The sequence below is a fragment of the Dysidea avara genome, chromosome 8, assembly GCF_963678975.1.
Source record: "Dysidea avara chromosome 8, odDysAvar1.4, whole genome shotgun sequence".
Classification (NCBI taxonomy): domain Eukaryota; kingdom Metazoa; phylum Porifera; class Demospongiae; order Dictyoceratida; family Dysideidae; genus Dysidea; species Dysidea avara.
In genome coordinates, this window is record NC_089279.1 from 23,827,260 (window position 1) to 23,854,785 (window position 27,526).

The 27,526-nt window shown below is 39.1% G+C and overlaps 1 protein-coding gene across 1 annotated transcript in view; it reads right to left on the bottom strand.

Annotated features, from left to right (window-relative positions):
• Window positions 1-7,808: 7,808 nt before the first annotated feature.
• The window catches only part of LOC136264869 (probable serine/threonine-protein kinase drkD), an 87,851-nt gene continuing 68,133 nt past the window's right edge, over window positions 7,809-27,526 (bottom strand). Inside the window, exons 4-5 of the mRNA XM_066059631.1 lie at window positions 24,017-24,680; window positions 7,809-9,173 (exon numbers count right to left, since the gene is read on the bottom strand). Of these exons, the coding sequence (XP_065915703.1) occupies window positions 8,011-9,173; window positions 24,017-24,680 (1,827 nt within the window). The 3' untranslated portion in view covers window positions 7,809-8,010. The remainder of the gene's footprint in view (window positions 9,174-24,016; window positions 24,681-27,526) is intronic.

Below are 27,526 nucleotides of genomic sequence, written 5' to 3' on the forward strand. Positions count from 1 at the left end.
CCGCTTAGAGCAATGAACTGAAAATCAGTATGTAGCTGAAATAATCATCATAGAAAGTTCTTGCAGTAGTACAGAAGAATCGGATTACAAATCACTGAGTTATGATTCGAAAGGCAACTACGTGCAGCAAATGCGAGATCGAGATACTCTAATAGAACAGTCACCCTAATAAAGCATTCAGCTGCATGTATAATTTACACAGTTATATTACATTGCAAGTTATTCTGTAGGGAATTCAGCTACAAACAAGTCACCCTGTAGTCAGATCAGCTAGAAGAAGGTACCTAATAGAGAGTTCAGCTACAAAGAAGCCATTATGTAGAGAGTTCAGCTCAAATAAATCATCCTGTAGAGAATTCAGCCACAAACAAATTGCCCTGTAGAGAGATCAGCTAGAAGAAGTTACCTTGTAGAGAGTTCAGTTACAAAGAAACAATCATGCAAAGAGTTTAGCTGCAAACAAATCATCCAGTAGAAAGTTCCGCTATGAACAGATCACGCTACACTGTTAAAAATAGGGTGTAATCCAATCACCTTTGGGGGAGTTCTAACTGCTGTTTAAATTAAACTCCTTTGAAGGGAGTTGTAGTACTCCCCAGGGGTGCTATAGGAGCAACTAAAAGGTGTTACAAGGGCATTGCAACACTCCCTAAGGGTGTTCTAGGAATAGCTATAAAGGTGTTCTAGTGCTCTCCATGGTGGCATTTTGTTGAAAAGAAATGTAGGCTTGCTATAGCATTCCAGTAACCTTCATGTTGATTTCAATTTATACTCAATGACTACCAACAACAAAGCACATTAGCAGTACGCAATAATATATTTGCAACACCTTATACTTACCACATAGTTGTTTCCAAGTCACTCTTATAGAAGTTAGCAAACTGTACTTATAAGGTAATTTTCAATAGAAGCATCCAATTGTGGGTTTCAATATACCTAGGTGTAGGCAAACACCCTTACAGTGGCTTAGCTATTATTGGGGAGTAAAATGACATTTGTGGTGTTCAACAACACCCCAAGTGCTACAATACTCCCCTAGGGTGTTGTAAATGCCATGGCTGTACATGAACACCTTTACGATGGGTGTACCTGTAACACCTCGTTTTAACAGTGTATAGAGAGTTCAGTTAGAAACAAGTCATCCTGTAGAGAGATCAGCTAGAAGAAGTCACATTGTAGAGAGTTCAGTTACAAAGAAACAATCATGCAAAGAGTTCAGCTACAAACAAATCACCCTGTAGAGAGTTCAGCTAGAAACAAGTCACCCTGTAGAGAGATCAGCTAGAAACAAGTCACCCTGTAGAGAGTTCAGCTAGAAGAAGTTACATTGTAGAGAGTTCAGCTACAAAGAAACTACCATGTAGAGAGTTCAGCTGCAAACAAATTGCCCTGTAGAGAATTCAGCTACAAACAAATCACCCTGTAGAAAGATCATCTAGAAGAAGTTACCTTGTAGAGAGTTCAGCTACAAACAAATCACCCTGTAGAGAGTTCAGCTAGAAACAAGTTACACTGTAGAGAGTTCAGCTAGAAGAAGTTACATTGTAGAGAGTTCAGCTACAAAGAAACTACCATGTAGAGAGTTCAGCTGCAAACAAATTGCCCTGTAGAGAATTCAGCTACAAACAAATCACCCTGTAGAAAGATCATCTAGAAGAAGTTACCTTGTAGAGAGTTCAGCTACAAACAAATCACCCTGTAGAGAGTTCAGCTAGAAACAAGTTACACTGTAGAGAGATCAGCTAGAAACAAGTCACCCTGTAGAGAGTTCAGCTAGAAGAAGTCACATTGTAGAGAGTTCAGCTACAAAGAAACTACCATGTAGAGAGTTCAGCTGCAAACAAATTGCGCTGTAGAGAATTCAGCTACAAACAAATCACCCTGTAGAAAGATCATCTAGAAGAAGTTACCTTGTAGAGAGTTCAGCTACAAACAAATCACCCTGTAGAGAGTTCAGCTAGAAACAAGTTACCCTGTAGAGAGTTCAGCTAGAAGAAGTTACATTGTAGAGAGTTCAGATACAAAGAAACTACCATGTAGAGAGTTCAGCTGCAAACAAATTGCCCTGTAGAGACAAACAAATCACCCTGTAGAAAGATCAGCTAGAAGAAGTTACCTTGTAGAGAGTTCAGCTGCAAACAAATTGCCCTGTAGAGACAAACAAATCACCCTGTAGAGAGTTTAGCTAGAAACAAGTTACACTGTAGAGAGATCAGCTAGAAACAAGTCACCCTGTAGAGAGTTCAGCTAGAAGAAGTTACATTGTAGAGAGTTCAGCTACAAAGAAACTACCATGTAGAGAGTTCAGCTGCAAAAAAATTGCCCTGTAGAGAATTCAGCTACAAACAAATCACCCTGTAGAGGGTTCAGCTACAAACAAGTCACCCCGTAGAGAGTTCAGCTAGAAGAAGTTACATTGTAGAGAGTTCAGCTACAAAGAAACTACCATGTAGAGAGTTCAGCTGCAAACAAATTGCCCTGTAGAGAATTCAGCTACAAACAAATCAACCTGTAGAGAGTTCAGCTAGAAACAAGTTACACTGTAGAGAGATCAGCTAGAAACAAGTCACCCTGTAGAGAGTTCAGCTAGAAGAAGTCACATTGTAGAGAGTTCAGCTACAAAGAAACTACCATGTAGAGAGTTCAGCTGCAAACAAATTGCCCCGTAGAGAATTCAGCTACAAACAAATCACCCTGTAGAAAGATCAGCTAGAAGAAGTTACCTTGTAGAGAGTTCAGCTACAAACAAATCACCCTGTAGAGAGTTCAGCTAGAAACAAGTTACCCTGTAGAGAGTTCAGCTAGAAGAAGTCACATTGTAGAGAGTTCAGCTACAAAGAAACTACCATGTAGAGAGTTCAGCTGCAAACAAATTGCCCTGTAGAGGCAAACAAATCACCCTGTAGAAAGATCAGCTAGAAGAAGTTACCTTGTAGAGAGTTCAGTAACAAACACATCAACCTGTAGAGGGTTCAGCTACAAACAAGTCACCCTGTAGAGAGTTCAGCTAGAAGAAGTTACATTGTAGAGAGTTCAGCTACAAAGAAACTACCATGTAGAGAGTTCAGCTGCAAACAAATTGCCCTGTAGAGAATTCAGCTACAAACAAATCACCCTGTAGAAAGATTATCTAGAAGAAGTTACCTTGTAGAGAGTTCAGCTACAAACAAATCACCCTGTAGAGAGTTCAGCTAGAAACAAGTTACCCTGTAGAGAGTTCAGATAGAAGAAGTTACATTGTAGAGAGTTCAGCTACAAAGAAACTACCATGTAGAGAGTTCAGCTGCAAACAAATTGCCCTGTAGAGACAAACAAATCACCCTGTAGAAAGATCAGCTAGAAGAAGTTACCTTGTAGAGAGTTCAGCTACAAACAAATCACCCTGTAGAGGGTTCAACTACAAACAAGTCACCCTGTAGAGAGATCAGCTAGAAGAAGGTACATTGTAGAGAGTTCAGCTACAAAGAAACTACCATGTAGAGAGTTCAGCTGCAAACAAATTGCCCTGTAGAGAATTCAGCTACAAACAAATCACCCTGTAGAAAGATCAGCTAGAAGAAGTTACCTTGTAGAGAGTTCAGCTACAAACAAATCACCCTGTAGAGAGTTCAGCTAGAAACAAGTTACCCTGTAGAGAGTTCAGCTAGAAGAAGTCACATTGTAGAGAGTTCAGCTACAAAGAAACTACCATGTAGAGAGTTCAGCTGCAAACAAATTGCCCTGTAGAGAATTCAGCTACAAACAAATCACCCTGTAGAAAGATCATCTAGAAGAAGTTACCTTGTAGAGAGTTCAGCTACACACAAATCAACCTGTAGAGAGTTCAGCTAGAAACAAGTTACACTGTAGAGAGATCAGCTAGAAACAAGTCACCCTGTAGAGAGTTCAGCTAGAAGAAGTCACATTGTAGAAAGTTCAGCTACAAAGAAACTACCATGTAGAGAGTTCAGCTGCAAACAAATTGCCCCGTAGAGAATTCAGCTACAAAAAAATCACCCTGTAGAAAGATCAGCTAGAAGAAGTTACCTTGTAGAGAGTTCAGCTACAAACAAATCACCCTGTAGAGAGTTCAGCTAGAAACAAGTTACCCTGTAGAGAGTTCAGCTAGAAGAAGTTACATTGTAGAGAGTTCAGCTACAAAGAAACTACCATGTAGAGAGTTCAGCTGCAAACAAATTGCCCTGTAGAGACAAACAAACCACCCTGTAGAAAGATCAGCTAGAAGAAGTTACCTTGTAGAGAGTTCAGTTACAAACACATCAACCTGTAGAGGGTTCAGCTACAAACAAGTCACCCTGTAGAGAGTTCAGCTAGAAGAAGTTACATTGTAGAGAGTTCAGCTACAAAGAAACTACCATGTAGAGAGTTCAGCTGCAAACAAATTGCCCTGTAGAGAATTCAGCTACAAACAAATCACCCTGTAGAAAGATTACCTAGAAGAAGTTACCTTGTAGAGAGTTCAGCTACAAACAAATCACCCTGTACAGAGTTCAGCTAGAAACAAGTTACCCTGTAGAGAGTTCAGATAGAAGAAGTTACATTGTAGAGAGTTCAGCTACAAATAAACTACCATGTAGAGAGTTCAGCTGCAAACAAATTGCCCTGTAGAGACAAACAAATCACCCTGTAGAAAGATCAGCTAGAAGAAGTTACCTTGTAGAGAGTTCAGCTACAAACAAATCACCCTGTAGATGGTTCAACTACAAACAAATCACCCTGTAGAGAGTTCAGCTAGAAGAAGGTACATTGTAGAGAGTTCAGCTACAAAGAAACTACCATGTAGAGAGTTCAGCTGCAAACAAATTGCCCTGTAGAGAATTCAGCTACAAACAAATCACCCTGTAGAAAGATCAGCTAGAAGAAGTTACCTTGTAGAGAGTTCAGCTACAAACAAATCACCCTGTAGAGAGTTCAGCTAGAAACAAGTTACCCTGTAGAGAGTTCAGCTAGAAGAAGTCACATTGTAGAGAGTTCAGCTACAAAGAAACTACCATGTAGAGAGTTCAGCTGCAAACAAATTGCCCTGTAGAGAATTCAGCTACAAACAAATCACCCTGTAGAAAGATCATCTAGAAGAAGTTACCTTGTAGAGAGTTCAGCTACACACAAATCAACCTGTAGAGAGTTCAGCTAGAAACAAGTTACACTGTAGAGAGATCAGCTAGAAACAAGTCACCCTGTAGAGAGTTCAGCTAGAAGAAGTCACATTGTAGAGAGTTCAGCTACAAAGAAATTACCATGTAGAGAGTTCAGCTGCAAACAAATTGCCCTGTAGAGAATTCAGCTACAAACAAATCACCCTGTAGAAAGATCAGCTAGAAGAAGTTACCTTGTAGAGAGTTCAGCTACAAACAAATCACCCTGTAGAGAGTTCAGCTAGAAACAAGTTACCCTGTAGAGAGTTCAGCTAGAAGAAGTTACATTGTAGAGAGTTCAGCTACAAAGAAACTACCATGTAGAGAGTTCAGCTGCAAACAAATTGACCTGTAGAGACAAACAAACCACCCTGTAGAAAGATCAGCTAGAAGAAGTTACCTTGTAGAGAGTTCAGTTACAAACACATCAATCTGTAGAGGATTCAGCTACAAACAAGTCACCCTGTAGAGAGTTCAGCTAGAAGAAAGTACATTGTAGAGAGTTCAGCTACAAAGAAACTACCATGTAGAGAGTTCAGCTGCAAACAAATTGCCCTGTAGAGAATTCAGCTACAAACAAATCACCCTGTAGAAAGATCAGCTAGAAGAAGTTACCTTGTAGAGAGTTCAGCTACAAACAAATCACCCTGTAGAGAGTTCAGCTAGAAACAAGTTACCCTGTAGAGAGTTCAGCTAGAAGAAGTTACATTGTAGAGAGTTCAGCTACAAAGAAACTACCATGTAGAGAGTTCAGCTGCAAACAAATTGCCCTGTAGAGACAAACAAATCACCCTGTAGAAAGATCAGCTAGAAGAAGTTACCTTGTAGAGAGTTCAGCTACAAACAAATCACCCTGTAGAGAGTTCAGCTAGAAACAAGTTACCCTGTAGAGAGTTCAGCTAGAAGAAGTTACATTGTAGAGAGTTCAGCTACAAAGAAACTACCATGTAGAGAGTTCAGCAGCAGACAAATTGCCCTGTAGAGACAAACAAATCACCCTGTAGAAAGATCAGCTAGAAGAAGTTACCTTGTAGAGAGTTCAGCTACAAACAAATCACCCTGTAGAGAGTTCAGCTACAAGCAAGTCATCCGGTAGAGAGATCAGCTAGAAGGATCACCTTGCAGAGAGGTCAGCTACAAAGAAATCATCCTGCTTCATCTTTTCTTCTTCCTGTAGTAAAGAAAAAATGACAGGTTAAAAAGCCCTAAAGCCAGCCATAGGCCGGCTTTGGGGTATACAAATACAAAAAGAAGTGAAATCTAATCCAAAACAGCCAAGCTGTAAAAAAAGAGTGCAGCCCTGAGAAAGGCTATGGTGAAAAAAGATGTGAAATCCAAGGTGGCGGCCAAGAAATGGCTGTGATGGTAGGTTAATGGTAAAAATTTTAATAACAACAATTCAGGTGAATTTGGTGCCGCTTGGTCTTGGCACAAAATTCACCTGAATTGTCACTATTAAAATTTTTACCATTAACCTACCATCACAGCCATTTCTTGGCCGCCACATTGGATTTCACATCTTTTTTTACCATAGCCTTTCTCAGGGCTGCACTCTTTTTTTACAGCTTGGCTGTTTTGGATTAGATCTTAACTACTACTAATTAATCATGGTGTGTACAATCTAGTGATTGAAAGACTAGTCAATTGTTGAAGGTATCCATCAATTCACTGTAGTATAATACTTCCCGAGGTTCCATGGTATGAGGTGCCCTACCTCAAGGAAGTTTCAACAGCAAAACTGGTCAATTTCCACTCAGGTATTATAAAGATGTGTGAAAACAGCATTTTCTTGGTTCCTGTACATGTGATTATAATCTTCATAATTATAATGTATCTTGGACTGCATACCATGCCAGCAGCATCATGACCATGTTATCTGAGATTAACATACATCATCATGACCAAACACCAATAGTTCAAACTATGGTAAAGATGTTCTGTTGTTCTCTCTCTGACTAGTGTGATAAAAAAAGATTTTGACAAATATAGCACCGATCTGCTAGTTGAGTGACGTGTTTGAACAGCTTGAACTAGTTGAGGTGAATGACTATTACCTTCTTACTTTCAATTGTTCTATTATTCTTTAACAAAAGCTTGAAACTGTTTTGGCCAAAAGTCTTTCTGCATTTCAAATATTTTCCACTGCTTCATGGTCTGCAATCTCTTTACTGTAAGGAAAAAGTGTTAGCAAAGAGAAGCTGCACTATCTCTACTAAAGTTCAGAATCAGAGTTCTTTTGCCATGAGAACCAAGCTTGTTCACCAGTACTACATGTATCTGTTGGTGGTAATCATTATTTAATTAGGTACTGAAAGACCTCCTATATGTAGCATGTTTAGATGTTTCTGACCATCAGTGTGATGCTGCTGTTTTTATCAAAAGGCTTAAAGGTAAACTACTATAGAAGGGCGTACCAATGAACATGTGGAAGACAAACATGCATAATATTATGCTATCATCATCTTTATTATTATTCACTGTCCCTATAGGGACCTGCAAAAAGGTTAAAGCCTATGAAGCAGAGAGCCAGCAACATAGTACATTAAATGTAGAAAAACTCCCAGACCAGGACTCATGCAGTGCTTTTTCCAGCTCCTTGTTTTGACTAGCACAGTAATCCTGGTTCATGCTGACCGGGAATTTCAGAGATAGCATTTAAGTAACTTGTTTGAACATCTATATTCATCATACATGTTATAGTACAAAAGTAGGCTATAAGCTAGGTTGCATTATAGAGAAAACTAAAAGCATAATTATAGAAAACAGTAAACCTAAATCTAAACTTTAAGTACAACATTCTGTAAACGTATGTGATAATAATGTATACACTAACAATGAAAAATATTTAAAATTGTGTGTTTCAGGCAAAAAATTTTTACTTAGCAGTAGCAGCAATTCCATCCAACTGTACAAGAAGATCATACATTGTAGGTCTGTCACTTGACTGTTGTTTGGTACAACTGGTGACCAGTTGATGAGACTGTGGATATTGTTGTTGGACCTGTGCTTTCAGGATATTTACTTTTTGAAATGGATGGGTTCTGGTCAGAGTTTCTAGAATAAGGATACCAAAACTGTACACATCCATTTTAGGGGAATGCATGTCAGGGTTACCAGTCTCAGGGGCTCCGTAAGCTATAGCTCCAGGACCTGCAGTGGCTGTTTGTTGTTGTATCTTAGCAGTACCCAAGTCTCCCAGTTTGGCCAGCCACTCACCATTGTAGAGTACCTTTAGCAACACATTGGCACTACTCACATCACGATGGATTATTGGATCTGGTCTGGTGTGTAAGAAATGAAGTGCTTTAGCAACATCATAGAGAATACCTAGCACTTGGTGATCAAGGATACGTCTTTGCTCATAAGCTTTTCTCAAGTTAACATCCATCAGTTCCATTAAGATTACTGGAGCACCTTCCATTGTAGCTCCTAAGAAAGTGACAATATTCTCATGTTGACATATGAGTGCCATTTCCATCTCTCGTTTGAACAACTCCTTTGTTTCAATAGAAGTGATCACATCATGAAGACACTTAACAGCAACAGTGGCTCCTCGGAATGTAGCCTCATGGACAGTAGCCCAAGCTCCTCTACCAATTTCCTTTCCAATTGTAAACTGATCATGTGAGACAACCCATAACCTACTAGAGGTCATCATTGACTGTAGCCCCAACAACTGTTGTTGAGTGAGAGATAGCTGGTTTTGTGTGAATAACAACTGATGCTGGAGATGTTCATATTTTTTTTGCACATCCAGTGCCTTTTGGAAGGCATTAAACACATTGGTATCCATCCTTTGAATGGCTTCCATATTTGATTTTGCCATTTCTTCAACTGTTGTAATCTTTTTCTCTGTCTCATTTGCATCTTGATGAAGTTTATTGACAGTGGCATTAATGGCAGCTATCTGTTCACTGCTGACTCTGTGGCTAGACTCCTGAGTTTGCAACTCACTGACTTGATTTTCCAGTGCTGTAAGGTCTTGACGCAACTGTGTAGTGACATTGCACTCTTGATTAGTAGCATCTGGCAATGAATCTATAAATTGTAGAAGAAAGTAAAGCTACACAGTATGTATTCATACTAAACTTTATTCTGCACATAACAAAATAATGTCATAAACCTGATACCATGCATAACTTTTACTTGTGGTATAGTTAAACTCAATGCTGTTACAATGCATGGACATACAGAGTACAAATGCCAGTTTATTTTGCTATCAATACCCACCAGTAATGAAGCAAAACAGAAAGCAATCTTACTCAGTAATCGTAGACTATAGGAACACACCAGAATTTCACATTCTTTAAAAGGATGACATCAGAGAGGTTCCATGCTCATGAAGATATAAAGGAGCTAGGGTTACCCATAAGGGAACATTTAGAATCTGAGCTGAAACAATTTGAAGGCAAATACCAACTAACAAATCTGGAGCACATGGCACTGTAATTATGAAACATCCTGTAAACAAAATGCTAGGATCACAAATCCTACATTTCAAAAGCATCTAACTTGAGCTGGACAAAGTACTAACAATACAAGCAATTGCTGTTGACGGAGTTAGAGAAATTTTACAAAGGTCTCAAAGACACTCGCAAGTCTTCCAATGGGTTTTCCAAAGTACCTATCACAGTACTGATGTGTGTTAGAAAACACAGCTAGTTGAAATACATGCATTGAGAACCTTGAAATACTTGTTGAAGAAAGAACACATTCAAGCATAATGGTTTGAACAGTAGAAAAGTCTTAAGTATAAACCTAAGCAACCAGGCAGCCATATATGAAGTAAACTAGACAAAATTTCATATACCGACCAGTACAAACTACCATGAATCATCCATTATAGACAGCTGTGCAAGTTAATGGTGTTTCTTATATTAATAAGGTGGACATAAAGTAGTGGTTTTTACATATCATCACTTTTACGTACAAATAGTGACTTCCGTGAGTGGTTAACTACTTATACTGAACTGTCCCAGTTACATACTTAAACACAGACTGCAATATTGAGACATCACGAAAACTACACTACCTACCTTGCTTAGTTCATTAGATGTACCTCATCTCAGCAGATACTTGCTCAAAACAAACAAAGGTGCACAGTATACATACAGTGCTACAATGGAAACCACCTTTGCCTTGTGTGACTGACTACCTGACTCAGCTTTTACTAACTTTTATATATATACACATTGGAATGTACGCATGCGTGTGTCTAGTGTGTATTAATTAGAGTGTGCCATGTTGTGTTCAACTGGGTGGTGGTAACGATACAACATTTTGGCGACGAGGATGGCGCACGGCAGTATCAGAGAGTTTGACCCTCGGAAAGAATCAGTGGAGGACTTCTACGAACGTTTTGAGTTCTATTGTGTGGCCAATAACATTAGACTGGGCGAAGGGGACGACCGCAAGAAGGCTATATTTCTCACGTTGTTGGGCCAAACAACCTTCGCTAAACTCAAGGTGTTGGCGAACCCTATATACCAGTGGGTGAACTTTTGCTGGAGGGTATACTGGAACGTCTCACCGGACATTTTCGTCCCAAGATGATTGAAATAGCAGAAAGGTTTAAATTCTTTAAACAGAACCAGCGTGAGTGCGAATCTGCTACTGACTTCATTGCTGAATTACGTGCCCTTGCGAAAACCTGCAATTTTGGTGCATACCTAGAGACAGCGATAAAGGACCAGTTTGTTTGTGGGCTCAATGACCCCAAGTGCCAGCAAGAACTACTATGTCAAGCAAACTTAACTACAGAATTAGCATTGCAGAGAGCTCGAGCGATTGAGGCTGTTACAAAGGAGTCTGATAGTATGCAAACTGGCAAACCACAGCCAATCACTACAAGTGAGGGAAATACCAATTCTGTTGCCTCCAAAGCAGTCTGTTACCGTTGTGGGGGTCACGGTCATTTTGCTAGTTCTTGCAGATTTTGCAATACGAAGTGTCGTTTCTTTCAGAAGCTGGGACATGTGGCCCGAGTGTGTTGAGCCAAACAGAAGGCTGATAGAACAAGCAAGCCAGGGAAAACCAGTAGCAAACTACATAAACTAGAAGATAATGAAGAGTTAGATGAAGATGAGATTGGAGAGTACTATGTTGAGAGCAGTGGAACTGAAGGACACTTGAACATTTGTCAACTCTCTGACCCTCACCACAAATTTATTGTAAATGTGAAGATCAACAGTGTTGCTATTGACATGGAAGTGGACTCTGGAGCTGAATGTTCCGCCATTCCATGGAACTTGTTCCAGAATCAACTATCAGCAGCTTGCAGTCTTCTTCCAAGCACAGTCACCTTGCGGCAATATGACCAGACACCCTTGGTGGTAAAGGGGGAGTGCCAAGTTAATGTACAAGTGAATGACTGTGAAATTCAAGTGACTTTCATAGTAGTGGATGTCTCTACACGATATCCACTATTTGGCAGAGACTGGATGTATCTGCTTAAATTTGATGTGCCTGAGTTGCTGAAGCGGGCTACCTGGAACGGCAAGCCATGTATTGGAACCCTGTCATCACAATCTATTCTTAGTGACTATGCAGACATTTTCAGAGAAGAGTTGGGTCTACTAAAAGGTATTGAGGCTTCCATCACTGTTGACCTTTCAGTTGTTCCAAAGTTTCATCGCCACCGATCAGTACCGTTCGCCCTAAAGGAGAAGGTGGAGGCAGCACTACAGGCTCAGGTTGATGAAGGGGAGCTAGTTGCAGTAGAGCAAAGTGAGTGGGCTGCACCAATTGTTGTTGTTAATAAGAGGGATGGGGGAATTCATATTTGTGGGGACTTCAAGGTGTCTGTGAACCCTGTAATCTCACCACAGGTGTACCCCTTGCCCACCCCAGAGGAAATGTTTAGTACGCTGGCCAATGGGGAATCCTTTTCCAAATTAGACCTCGCTCGGGCTTACAAACAGATGCGAGTACCAGACAGTAGCCGACCCCTCCTCACCATCAATACACACATTGGACTATTCCAACATACTAGGCTTCCCTTTGGGATATCCACAACCCCAGCACTTTGGCAAAAAGCCATGGCCCAAGTTCTCCACGGGATTCCAGGCGTAGTTTATTTTATTGATGACATTCTGGTTATGGGTCGTACTCGCATTGAGCATGAGGCAAACCTACATCAAGTATTAGGTAGAATTCGTGAATATGGGTTACGCCTGAACAAAGCAAAATGTGTTTTTTCAGAATGAACTAGAATTTTTGGGGCACCTCATTTCCAGCGAAGGAATTAAGCCAACACAGAGCCATGTAAGAGTGATACAGGAGGCCCCTGCCCCCCAGAATAGACAAGAATTACAGTCATTCCTGGGAATGGTCACTTACAATTCCAAATTCATCCCAGCACTGTCCCACACCTTACACCCGCTCCACCAATTGCTGCGCAAGAATAATCAGTGGGTTTGGAAAGCACAGCACCAAAAGGCGTTTGTGGCAGCAAAACAACTTTTGTGTGAAGGAAGTATGCTTGTTCACTATGATGTGAAGAAGCCCATAAAGCTATTCTGTGGCTTACGGACTGGGAGCATACCTGGCCCATGTAATGCAGAATGGTGGTGTCCGACCAATAGCTTATGCATCTTGGAAATTAACAGGGCCAGAACAGAATTATGCCCAGATTGAGCGAGAAGCATAGGCAATCATTTTTGGGGTCCGTAGGTTCCATCAATACCTGTATGGGAGAGGTTTCACATTAGTGACAGACCATAGACCATTGTGTAAGATATTAGGTGGGAAAGAGGGTATACCCCCCCTTGCAGCTGCAAGGATGCAATGTTGGGCACTGGTCTTGAGTGCATACCAATACAAGGTTGAACATACACCAGGTACGCAAACCACGGCGCGGACTGTTTATCCAGATTACCCAGTGCTACTGAAGAATGTGATGGGGCTGAGCAGGTGCATGTGGTTGTGGACACAGAGCAGTTACCCACAGATTGCTAAGGCATCGCAACGAGACAAAACACTTTCCATAGTCATTAAAGCGGTACAGCATGGCAGATGGCCAAGTAAGAGAGATGAACCACTCCTACCATATTACAATAGGAGAAATGATCTTACAGTGGTAGATGGTTGTTTTCTCTGGGGCAGCAGAGTAGTGATTCCAACTGTGTTTCATGCACAGCTTCTGGATGAACTTTACAGTAATCATGTGGGTGTGTGCCGCATGAAAGCGTTGGCCAGGAGTTATGTGTGGTGGCCCCAACTTAACTTTGCTATTGAGAGTCTAGCTAAGAAGTGTCAACAGTGCTCTTTATCAGCTTCTGCCCCCTCTACTGCACCTGCACACCCCTGGTTAGTCCCACATGGTCCTTGGGAACGTATACATGTTGATCATGCCCAATGAAAGAACTGGTTGCTTTTGGTTGCTGTGGATGCTTTCTCTAAATGGCCAGAGGTGTTTGTGGTGGCTTCAACTTCTGCAAAACAAACTGCTGATAAGTTAAGGCGTGTATTTGCAACCCATGGGCTTCCAGTGACACTGGTGTCGGACAATGGACCACCATTTGCATCTACAGAATTTTGCCACTTCATGACCAGCAATGGTATCACTCATCGTAGAGTGCCGCTATACCACCCCTCATCCAATGGGTTGGCAGAAAACATGGTTAGGTCAGTGAAGCAAGCCTTGAACAAGGCTAGCAAACTGGACACAATTGAATTAAAAATTGCCAAGTTTTTAGCTAGTTACCGTAATACCCCTCACTCAGTAACGGGCCTCACTCCAGCAGAGATCCTGCTTGGCTGTGCACCTAGGACACGGCTGTCATTGGTGCATCCATGTTTGTCACAAAGAATGGCTGTTGCCACAGAGGAGCATGTTGGAAGTCACTCACCCCGTACTTTTGAGCCAGGACAAGCAGTATATCTTTGAGACTTGCGGCCGTCAGCAACTAGCAAGTGGGTTCCTGCTGACATAGTACAAAAGTTGGGTCCCCTAGCCTATAAAGTTAATGTTGATGGGTACACCAGACAAGCTCACATTGATCATTTGAAACCTCGCCTAGGTATGCAACCACAGCAAGAAGTCCTGGTACCTGACAGTGGTGTAGCTGATGCTGACGACCCTATACCATTGGTGGTGGTCGAAGAAGAGGAGTCTGACGAAGCCATGAGTACCACACCAGGAACAATTTCAGTACGTCCCCAAACCACGTCGATTAATTGAGGAACTGCCGTAACCAGACATAACTGTTACTACTCCACACACACACACACACACACACACACACACACACACACACACACACACACACACACACACACACACACACACACACACACACACACACACACACACACACACACACACACACACACACACACACACACACACACACACACACACACACACACTGTATTTACATTATTTAAATCCTCCATTTTTTTCTCTCTCTTAGATTGTGTACTTTTTTTTTCTTAGAGGGGAGGAGTGTTATATAAATACACATTGGAATGTACGCATGTGTGTGTGTCTAGTGTGTATTAATTAGAGTGTGCCATGTTGTGTTCAACTGGGTGGTGGTAAAGATACAACACTAACAGTTTGAACTTTTTTTGATTCCAAATTGCTCAAATGGTTCAGTATAACAAAGTGCAAATTTCAAGTCAGGCATAGAGAAATTCAAAATTGGATTAGTAGTTCTTTATTAAGCTCCCTGCAAGACTCTTGTTTAGCTACAGACTCAGACACACAGTCTCAGACCATTACTGCTTCAAAATTGGCACTTCGTCATCATTTGGAGATCCCAAAACATTATAACTTGAAGCTGTGCCAAGCTGTGTCAAACAGTAACACATTCCATGCTTGAGACTATCAATTACAAGTTAAAGACTGTCAATTTTTGCAAGGAGTTATGGCACTGAAGAAACATGGCTACATACTGTATTTGACATTAAAAAGAAGAGATACATACGTAGGTATAAATCATTATCATGAAATAAAACAAATCCACTGTGATGAATACAACCTCTGCCCTATGAAACATTCACTAAACCCAAACAAGCCTTTGGATAGACCCAAAATGCTTTCAACAAGTTGCTAAGAAATTAAAAAAAAATTATTAAATGGATTTTTCTAGTGACTGACTGAGTAACCGACTGACGCCTTCAGACAAGCGTAACTTGACAACGGCTAAGGTTATGGGCTTGATCTTTTCATTGTTCAGCATCGCTTCAGCTGGACACGTGCCATTTGGCATACCACAGTATGTACAATGCATTCTTCATGGACTTACCAGTGTCCTCCTTTGTGTCCCATTTATCTTTTGCTGACAGCAAACGGTGTTGATTTGGTGGTAGCGCAAGATACCTCCCTTTGTGATGAAAATCATATGTATTTTTCATAGTGGCTACTTTGATTGCAGAGGTGCTTTTTGAACAGTTCTTGATTTGTAATGCTGTGTAACAGGTTGAACATAGCTGACAACGAAGCATAATGGATACTTTACTTTTCAGATGAAGCTGGGGCATGTGGCACTTCTTTTGATACAGCATGTGTGGGTTCACCAGACATAATTTTATTTTTTTAAAAAGCTAACAAACAAGTACACAAAAACTTTTGGAATTGTCAACTAGAGTGGGGACCATAGCATATCGATAAAAAGTACTGTAACAAGCTGGAGTAGTGCACGATATTAAATCACAGTAAAACAATAAGAAATGTTATATCCCTGCTGTGCTCAAGATACCATAACGGAAATGCATGGTAAGGATATAACACTTCTTGTTGTTTTACTGTGATTTAATATCATGCAACACTGCAGTTTGTTTCAGTACTTTTAATTGATGTGCTATGGTCCCTACTCTAGTTGAAAATTCCAGTTTTATACTTAGCAGTAGACTTTGATCAACTAAGTAACTTCATGTACATGTGCTTTTTATGTGACATTGACTGAGTAAGAAAGGGAAAGAATATTATGCAGATACACTGTAGTACTCTGCATGGACATTTGCATTATAGAGTAATGTACGTAATTAGATTGTGTTGTGCACATGTACGCTAGTATGCTTACACAGAGGTATGCACCAAAGCTTAAATATTGGCTTCTATCTTGTCGATAACATTTATAATTCTTAAATGATATGTCATTTCTGGTAGTCCACAGGGCCTACTCTGTGACTTTAAACACTTATTACTCACATGCATGGGTCTAGACAAACATTCACATAGAACACAATTTTCTCAAAAAATCTCAAGGCTCAGGTGAGTGTTCAGTAGCTGGCCTTTGGCTGTCTGTGGGTGGATATATAAGCCAAATGATCATGTGTTAAATTCTCAAACAATAAATCATGCAATGGATGCATGATGATTGCATGCAATTAACTTGTCTCCAGTGTTTTCCCTCCAGTGCCTAACTTGTACAGCAGATAAAAAAAATAAAACAACACCACCAACCAAAAAAACAACAAATAACATCATTGTGACCAGATTTTACAAAAACCGATCCAAATCGCACATCAGACAAAATCAAACTAACACCACCAGTGGATAGCTACACTATCGTACTAGTAGTTTTGACACTCAGTACCACTCAAACTACTCGAGGCTGGTTTCAACAGATGTCTTTTCTGGGAGTGTGTAGAGCTTGAATGGCGGTTTTAGGCCTTGTGAAGGACCTGGCTTGGCAAGAATCAGTGGTTTACTGGTGGACAGCCTGATAATGTAGGCCAGACGTTTTTTCTGTGGATTTTGCTACATATCAACCACTAAGCAGCCAGCACAGCCCTGTAATCCCGTCTCTGGACTCCAATTGTGGTCTGCCTCCATTTTGAGGTTTAACCCTTGCCCACCCCACCACCCCCCACCCCTTTGTGAGCACTCGTGATACTACTTCGCATGTCCAACAGTTCAGGTTTTCTATCTTATTTGGTGGGAAACTCTACAAGCAGCTATAAGTACTGGAAGTGGTCTGAAAGGTAATAGATTGATGCATCTTTAGTGTAAATTTCTTACTATTCTTGGAGAGTTATGCTGGCTTGAATTCTTTAAAACCATTTATCTCGAAACTTCTTATGTGCGATTAGGATTGCTTTTCCAAAATCCAGTCACATATAACACTCATCTGGCTGTAAAGGAGCCATACATACAAAAACATACTTCAGAATCACTCCATGACCAGTGCCAGCCATCATACACTGACTAGACTTCTTTCCACTGCTCCAGGATTCTTGGCAGGTCACATGATCTCATGTGATGCTCCAGAAATAATTTATATGTGACCAGATTTTACAAAACTGATCCAAATCGCGCATCAGACAAAATCAAACTAACACCACCAGTGGATGGCTACACTATCATACTAGTAGTTTTCAGTGTTGGGCAAGTTACTTTTTACAAGTAACTAGTTACATATTACTTGCAACAGAACTATTTAGTTACAGTTACATATTACCCAAAAAATAAAGTAACTATAATAATATTACATATTATATTATTTTGTGTCCACAGCTTTAAGCTGTCACGTGTGAAACTACTACCATATCACGTGCCATGATGGCGTTGTTGGGCAATGTACAAATCTTGGTTATAAGTAAGAAGCTGGTGAATAAGCTTCATTCAGTAGGCTTCATTACTTCGTTGTGTCTAGGCATTACTTAGTGGATTACTAACGATATTAGTAACTTCATTACTTATCGTAATAATATTACGTAATATTATACTCGTTACAGTAACTATATTACTTAGGTAATGCGTTACATTTGTTAGTAAAGTAACTTGAGTTATATTACCTGTTTTAATAGCGTATTTCGTTATATTACTTAGTTCCCACAAAAGTAATAATATTACGTAACGTGTTACATAAGTAATGCGTTACTCCCAACACTGGTAGTTTTGACACTCAGTACCACTCAAACTACTCGAGGCTGGTTTCAACAGACGTCTTTTCTGGGTGTGTGTAGAGCTTGAATGGCGGTTTTAGGCCTTGTGAAGGACCTGGCTTGGCAAGAATCAGTGGTTTACTGGTGGACAGCCTGATAATGTAGGCCAGACGTTTTTTTCTGTGGATTTTGCTACATATCAACCACTAAGCAGCCAGCACAGCCCTGTAATCTTGTCTCTGGACTCCAATCGTGGTCTGTCTCCATTTTGAGGTTTAAACCTTTCCCACCCCACCACCCCCCACCTCTTTGCGAGCACTCGTGATACTACTTTGCGTGTCCAACAGCTCAGGTTCTCTATTTTATTTGGCGGGAAACTCTACAAGCAGCTACAAGTACTGGAAGTGGTCTGAAAGGTAACAGATTGATGCATCTTTAGTGTAAATTTCATACACGTGCTTGCTATTCTTGGAGTTATGCTGGCTTGGATTCTTTAAAACCGTTTATCTCGAAACTTTTAAAGTGCGATTTGGATCGTTTTTCCAAAATCCAGCCACAAATGGACCCTTAATTTTTTTACCAAATGTAGCCATCAGACCTATCACGCATCAACGTTTTACTATATTATATTTACATTTAATGTGGGCTTTGTTTATTTCCAGCTAAGCTACTTTTACTTTAAATCTCCTTCGCTGTAAAAAAAGGTGCATCCAAGAAACTACAAGATTCCTAGTAGCTGTAAATTGTTATTAGAACTAGGGTCAGTGGAAACTGCAATTTACTGGTCAGGCCAAGTAATAGCTACAGTCAGGGTTACCACTAAAGATGTGTACAAATGCTTATTTGCAAAGCACTTATTTGCAAAGCATGCATGCATGCTTTTCTAAGTTGTCTGGGGGAATTCTCCATCTGGGAAAAAAATAACATAGTAACTTGCATTTGGGAGTGTTTTCTGACAGAAATTTGAATATTTAGACATTTTCTGCTACATCATTTGATGACTGTTTTATTATAGAGTATTTTTTATGTCCTGACTGTTCAATTAGAGTATATCAATCCATACTTTGACCAGCTACAGCTGCTACTATAGTGGCTGTAGTGTCCTGAGGACAACTTAGCAACTTGGTTTGCCACTAGCAGCACAAGATGCTTTGCTGAGGGTCTATTACTGAGGGTCTATTAAAGAGATCACAAATGTGGTACACCAGATTATACTATTTTAATTTCACTACATAGACACACACACATAAATACAAACACAAGACACACACAAAATGTGCAAACACTATACATACTATACATGTTCACACATATATACCACATATTGGTTCTACTTGATGTAAACAAATATCACTTCTCTTGAAATACCCTTGTAGGTGAGCTGATGGTGCCCTTACTAGGTGTTAAAAAGTCCTTGCAGTGCTCCAAACAGAGATACTGGGGAGTGAAGGGTCATCATTGATATGACCATATTCAATCACAATAATGGTTGTGGCTAATGTGAAATCAATATTAATTGCTTGTGTATTGTATACTGTTATGTTAACGTGCATGATTTATCTCACAATATGTCATTTTAAGTAAGATGTTTGGTGTCCCAATAGCCATGATCGGATCGGCCAGATCACTTTATTTTACAGATCAATTACTAGTAATGGTACTAACCACCAGTGGCTAGATTATGAGACTACCTTGATTATGAAGGTATCCTGGTTTTCCAGGTACATTTATGTACAATCAGATTTTGTAGAACCTCATTTTTGACTATCTGTGTATGGTAAGTGTGCTTTATAGTGCGCGACAAACTTGTTACCAAGATCTCTTCTCTTCAGATCGAAAGTGAAGGCATGCCAGTCACTAGGATTATTGGTGGCTTGCCACTTGCAGCACAGGTTGTTGGCAAATGGACAACGTTCTTTTAAAGGAGATCAATCACAAACTGGTACGCATGTGCACATGTACTTTTTTAGCACGCTCACACACATACATTGTACACGAGCACAATATATGTGACCTAATTTTAGAAAACTGTTGATATCCGCACAATTTTCAAAATGCATTTTATTTGTTCTTTGTTTTCTATAGGGACAGAGGAATGGACTAGCTAAGTTTTAGCTTCATAAGTTAAGCAGCGTTGGAAATATAGTACTAGACAGCCGGACGAGCAAATAAATTGATATGTACAGAAGCTATCGAGAAAAGAATCTACAGGCATTTACATAAACCATCATAACTTACTGATACAATGGTGTACAGATTTGAATCTTCGCTCATTGTGTTCGCCATGAATTTATGCATCCACCAAGGTATACTTTTTTCCCCAGGCATGCTTCTGTGTTCGAGAAGGAAGGCAAATGCACTGAAAAACGATTGTCGGTAAATTCCTTCATCACCGCAACATAAACAAACGTCTGTAACTTTGATATCCTTTTGTGTATGGAGATGAAACAAAGCCTTTTGTATTCCCTATGAACAGGCGAACACGATGATGCCCAGGATTTATTCAATGGAGGCTTAATTTGCCCACCAGTGAGGCAATAAAAACTTGCGTACAATTTTTTCTGGAGCTTGCATTTTTACCCATAATTTTTAAATGCGTTTTATTATAAAAGTACTATTGTGCGTATATCGACGGTTTTCCAAAATTCGGTCACATATGGCCAATACAAATGCTAAGCTATATTAGTAGGACCAATGTGAAGTTTGTACAAGCAATATGTTGTGTATGCATATATAGTTTACTGTGTGTGTGTAATAATATAACTTCATATTGTTACTCTTAAATCCACACATGTGACTCAGAGTGGAGTAGAGTGTGACAGTGGTGGATTTTCTCCCGGGCTAGATGGAATGTCCTTGCCACCATCCCCAGAACTGGCTGTCAAGTGTTGGACAGTTGGATGACATACAGAGAAGTTGGAATGCTGCTAAGAGAAATCAGGGGGCTGAAAGTAAAAGTTGGGCCCTCTACCTGGCTGGCTTAGCTTTTATTTGTGATCAGGTCACTATGAATATTTCTATCACATAAGTGGATAGTGTGTGAAGCACACTCATTCTAGGGGGGTCTAAGGGTATGCTCCTCCCTCCCTGACAGCACTGAAGATTGATGTCCCCTGGAGCACATGATTGCAGATCCAACTTTAAGAAGCAAAGCCTATAATCATTATTGTCTACGTATTTGTCTGCCAACATGGGACAGCAGTTTATGTTTAAAAGCACACTTTGTGAAAATATTGAATTGCATTGCTGCATTAACCACTGTTTACTTGCGTGACATGTGATATGAGCAATTGAATTAATCACTAGCTGTCTGGCTATTGGTGCATGTATCAAATTATCTATTAGCCATTGTGTGTGATATGAGCAATTAATTGCTAGCTGTCTGTCTTTACTGCGTGTGAGTACCATTAGCTTCATTCACCCCAGGTCTGAATGACAATTTCTATACGAGTAAAGACAATTGCATGATACCACATAGGTGGCGCTAAACAGAATCATCCTGAAAACACTCTCCCTAGGAAAGTTATGTTCTTCACGTTTTCACAGCACGTTTATGACTGTTGGGTTTGTATCCATGCTGCGTCTTTAAAAGTTTATTTTTGGATTAGGAGCTTGATAAGCAAAATCCACAGTACGGGCAATCCAGTACTATCTTTTGCCAGTATTAATCCAAAAAAAGGCAGTTATATTCAATGATAATATGGTGATTACACTAACACAAGCTGAGATATCAGCATAATAAAGTGAACCTGCTCTTACCTTCGCGGTTGTAACAAGAAAAATGACGTAATTACAATTCCAGCGCCTGCTATAGTGTACATTTCTAATGAGAGGATGATTGCATAATTCAGGGATAAATTTGCAATACCGTCCCTACATGTAAATAACTCATGGTAGTAGCCACATGCGCTTTAATCGTGGCATGCGCTTTGTAGTTTCTTGGCCACGTGCCTCACTACCATGAGTCTAGATAGAAATTTTAGAAAAGCTACAAACATTGGACTGGATACTGGACTGGATTATAGATTGTGTGATGCTCATAATATAGTTTGTGTTTTATTCCATATACATACCATGATTTTACATATTAAAATGAATATAAAAATAGTTGGATACCTATAGTAATGGATTGCTGCTTTAATTTTGCTTCTTAATTTCATTTCTAAATACTTGTCAGGGTACTGTACATACATTAGCTGTCATGTTGTGTGTTTTTATTTTTTGCTACAAGCCACACCTTAAACCTTCAAATCAAAATTTATAGGGTATCAATCATTGAAAATGTTTTCTCACATAAACAACATTATCCAATTTAATATTTAATAATTTAGATTTATTTAGGAGGGTGCTATTCCTGGTACCTGTGCACTTCAATGATTGATCAGAGGAATGCAGAAATAGGGTGGTCATGTATTATGAAACTGTTACAGAAATCTGTATGTTGAGATGTTATTGTAAAACAAAATCTACCATGCCCTATTAAGCAGAATAGCTGCATAGTAAGATGCCAGGTTTTTTAAAAGTGAATACTGACTGATACAAGAATTTACCATGTGCATGTCAATAGTGTGTATGTGTTTCAAGTGGCCTACATTTGGTCCCTAAATGCTGTTAGTAGTAAGTAGCGGAAAGGAAATTTCTAAGATCATCTACTGGATTTAACACACCAAATGAATTCTTAATAGCTTATGGTTAACTGCACGTTCAACTTCAAAAGTGTCATAGAACTGACATACAACATAGTAACTATATGGTAGCTGCTGCATAACTGTGAGCTCATAAAATTATAAGGACTAGTGAGTTGTACTACTGGTGTGGTTACACAACTGCAAATATGTATTTCCTTGTTACTACCATATATCTGCACTACTCAGACACATGGATGTTTTAGTGAAGCAGACAATCCTGAGAGATTATTTTTATTATTACCCAGAGGATTCTTAGTTGTACAGAACTAGAAGTTAAAATGTGACAGTCAAATTCCCTAGACAAGTACTTCAAAAAAATCTAGAAGTAAAAGCCAAGCCCAGTGGTCCATTCCGGCATTAGTACTTTACAAGCCATGTATTAATTATATTTGGATTTAAATATTGTACCTACATACGTATGATTACTAATGGTGTAGGAGGTTTGTAGTTCAATTAATCAAAAAAATTCAATTACAATTGGCAGCAACACCCTGAAGCTCAATAATAAAGTAATCCCATTCTCAAATCAGAATGTACTACTTCATTTGTGACCGGATTTCATATAACCAGGCTTCCACACACACAAAATCAAACTTATGTTTTTACCAGAAATGGATTGCTGGTCTAATACACTACCATATTCCACACTGTGCTTCCTTCAGGACTGGCAAGTCTGGTTTCTGTAGCAGCTTTCTTCCGATCCTGTCAAAGCCATGAGTGGGAGATTGGCGCCATTAAATGGCCATGGTTTTGTGATAATGGTGTGTAGTAAGCTGGGACTTCACAGAGAGCTCACCAATAGTGTTCTCAGTCAATTTGGAGTGATTTGAGGGCCATGGAGGGCCATTGAGAATCCAAACTTGGCCTCTGGATTCCATTCATCTTCTTACTTCATTTTATACCCATTATATTAAGCCCACCCACCACCCCCACCCTCCACCCCTATTACTACCACCTGTGATACTATTACCCGCTCGAAAAAAGCTGCCCAAAACAGGGCAAATTTTGGGTATCAGAAATTTATACACCCACTCAGTGATAGCTAGTAAATAGATGAATAATTGGTGCAAATTTTGTTTGCATAGCTGTAGGCACTCGGAAGTTATTACACAATGATTACTTAAAATCGCCATATCTCCTAACAAAGCTTTGTGCATCAAAGCCTGGTTTTGTCAAATTCAGTCACATTTGTTTAGATATGTGATACAAAATCATGAACGATAACTAGCAGCAACTGTAAAAAAATGTTAGTGAATAATGACTAATTTATTTGTATTGATGAAATAACAATTGCCAATATTTACTTAATTTCATCATACAATCATTGTTGAATGATATTGTATGCAGTTTAAACTTTACCTTGTGTAATTCTTTGATGATAAAAACTAGAAGCGTATTTTAGTTGATTCTGCTGCTCCATTTTCCAAAATTCTCTATCATTTGTTTCTTGAGTATCACTGGGAATTTTGTGAATGTGTTGCACTGGTTCCATTTCTTCAGCTTGCAATATATTTGGAACAGTTTGATAGGAGTATTCAGTAATATATCTTTGAGAGTACTGATGATGCGAATTAGGATTCTCATGCTGCTGGTGGTTAGTTGGTTGAGGGTGATTGTGTTCAGTACCCTGAGACTGATCCTGCTGGGAATTTTGGTTATTTCGGTACTTTTTGATTTCCTCAAGAATTCTTTCTTGTTTTGCAACACTCATAGTGTCATCAACATCTTTATTATCCAATTTCAAAAGCTCTTTTGCTCTTTTTTTCTCAAGGGCTTTAGCTTGTTGCACCTTAACTGCCTCTGATGACTCATTGTGCTCTTTTGCAAGTTGCATTGCTACTTGTTCTGCTTTTGAACTGTCATTCTTTTGTGAGGGTAGTTTGGAAGTTACTTCTTCTTCTTTCAGTATTGAAAAAAAAGGCAAAAACAATTGATGATCTTTTCCTCGTCTCTTGGAGGGGGTGAAGAAGTAGTTCATCCCACCATGACACTCAGCAAAATCTTTGCAATTTATTGGAGCATCCTAAAATAGCCAACCATAAAGCACAATGTCTACTACACATATTAACACCATCTACTGTGTACATTATCTACTGTGTACATTCCAAGAAGGTAATTAGCCTTAAACGTGACCAGATTTTACAAAACTGATCCAAATTGCACATCAGGCAAAATCAAACTAACATGGTAGCTACACTACCGTACTGTTGGTTTTGACCTCAAACTACTTGAGGCTGTTTTAAGAGACATAGTACATTTGTAAGCTATACTGGTTTATGGGGAGAAAGAGACTGATGATAAGCATATGGCATGCATTTTACGCTGCACAGAGGATCTACCTCACTGAAGTCATTGAGCTCATCTGGGAATGAAGGTGTCCCCAATAAATGTATACTGAGGATATGATGTTATGATGCATTTACAATCATGTGATTAAGTAATGGTGTAGTTAAGCTGTAATCATGTGTGAATTTCCTGTTTACAAATATTGCTTGTATTTCACTAATGAAGGTTATTCAGTTACAGGATAAAACTTTTAGAATAGGCAAGAGCTGTAAGGGGCTGCTAGAGTGGTAACTAACCAACCAACTGATACAACTTACACATAGCTATTAGCTGATTAGCTTTACACATAAAATCCACATAACATGTCTTTTTAGAAGCTTGTAATTCTGATACTACAAAGTATAGCGAACACTTTTGAGATTCATGATATATAATGTTGTGACATTATTTAATACTTTACTAAATAAAAAGACAACTTCTGTGGTTCCTGATAACTATTCCAAACAATTTCAAGAGCACTAAAGCCATTTCTTTTTGTGGATTCTACTACTGACTTGGTTTTCAAGTTGCGCAGATACCTAGATGTCCTCAATTTACATGTCCACAACAACAACAGACATACTGTGGTTTTCCAGTTTGTTGTCACAATTGAAAATGCAATTTACGCACATGCAATGAAAATCTAAAATCTGCTCATGAATATTTAGGCAAATAAAAGCTTAATAAGAAAAGAAATTCAGTTGATTTAAGAAGGCAAATGACTTACCCTTCTATTCTTAACATTTATTACGATGTTTACACCATATTTGAATCACAGGTGACATTGCTGATGAGGAGTTCACTATTGACAGCGAATTGGAGAACTATGGTACAACTTGATTACATTACCCCTTGCCAATGCACAGAGTAATTAGACTACATGTAAACCGCACAAAAACAGCCAAGCTGTAAAAAAAAGGTCCAGCAGGGTCATTCCATGCCAAATCAACAAAAAAAAAATCCAGACCCCTTTGGATTTTCATGAAATTTGGCATAGACATGGACTCTACTAAGAAACTTTCTCACACCAAAATTTGGCCCATTCTATTGATCTCCCTTTAAGATATGACAACTCCAAATTTATTACAAAATACTACACTGGTTTAATAAAATGGCCAGAACTTTGTCAGTGATTATCACAAAACCTTTCTGTTTAGATTTTTGGAATACGTATTAAATTCTCTTTCACGTGATATATAATTCATTATAATTACTCAAAGGAAAAGGTCAAACCACAAAAATGTGACTTCCTTTGATCTTACTTTTTTTCAAAAAAGGATATTTCAATTACTTTCATTTTTTGTTCAAATATTCTTCTAATGCCCTTCTTTTATGACAGTAAGTTTGAAGTTGGGATGACAAGTAGATCATGAGTTGTGGCTACATACGTAATTTTACATGTTGCCAGGGGTATAAGTATGAACACTACTATAACAATACAAACTTTTAAATTAAATTATAGTTTGGAATCTCGTCAGAACATGACCAAGTTGCAATACACATACAGTTGGAGGCATAGTATAGAAGTATCTAGTGCTGTACACCTACAAAATTTTTGGCACTGGTTAATTGCCTACCAATAATTGGCAATAATTGGCAATAATTGGCAATAACTGGTTAATTGGTTTGTTTGTATATTGGCAGACATAATGGAGTCAACAAGCCTGCTGGAAGGTTTAGGGTGGTACCAAAGTGACCATCAACATCTTGTCTAGCAATAACAGTTATTACAATCACATATTTACACATTCTTTGAGGTTATGTTATGATGTTAACACTTGTCAGCAGCGGTAATTTATGGTTTACCAAGTGGGTGGGCAATAACTGGTTTAAAGGTTTCTTCACTGGTTATTGGCTGACCTAGACAACACTGGTTAATAACTGGTTAATTGGACACTGGTGTACAGCACTAGAAGTATCATCAGGTGATTAAACAGAAGTATCAATACTCACCATTTCTGAAGCCACACCAATATCCTCTATTGCTAGGGATATCGATGCAGTTATAATAACAACATGATTTGGTGCAAAAACCATCAGGAGTCCATAATAGAGATTTTATGAACTCCTGATACCATATAATGGGAGGGTTTAGTAGCAAATTATCTTATGAAAGGTTTGACAAATTGTGGAAACTTCACATTAACATTATGAAGTTGGAGGGTAAACCATTCCTTATTCACCAAATTCTTCAGGTAAACTTTTCTGTTATTCTGTAGGACATCTGTACATGTCAGCTGACGCTACATAATAACAGAAAAGTTTGGTGGAGGAAATATTTGGTGGAGAATTTGGAAAATAAGGAATGATTTACATTGGAACCTATCTAAGCTGGTGAAAACTTTGGACCGGTCACCTTCAGGCAGGTGGCTGCTTTTGACAGGTGGATTAGTGTATAGATCATACTGTATCTCATTTGGAGAATTTATAGTTGGCCCTTATATGGTGGCCTTTCTATACAGTCACTGTACCAAATCAAAACCCTCCAACTTCATTATTTTAATAGAGGCATATTGTGAAGTTTCCACAATTCTGTTTAACCTT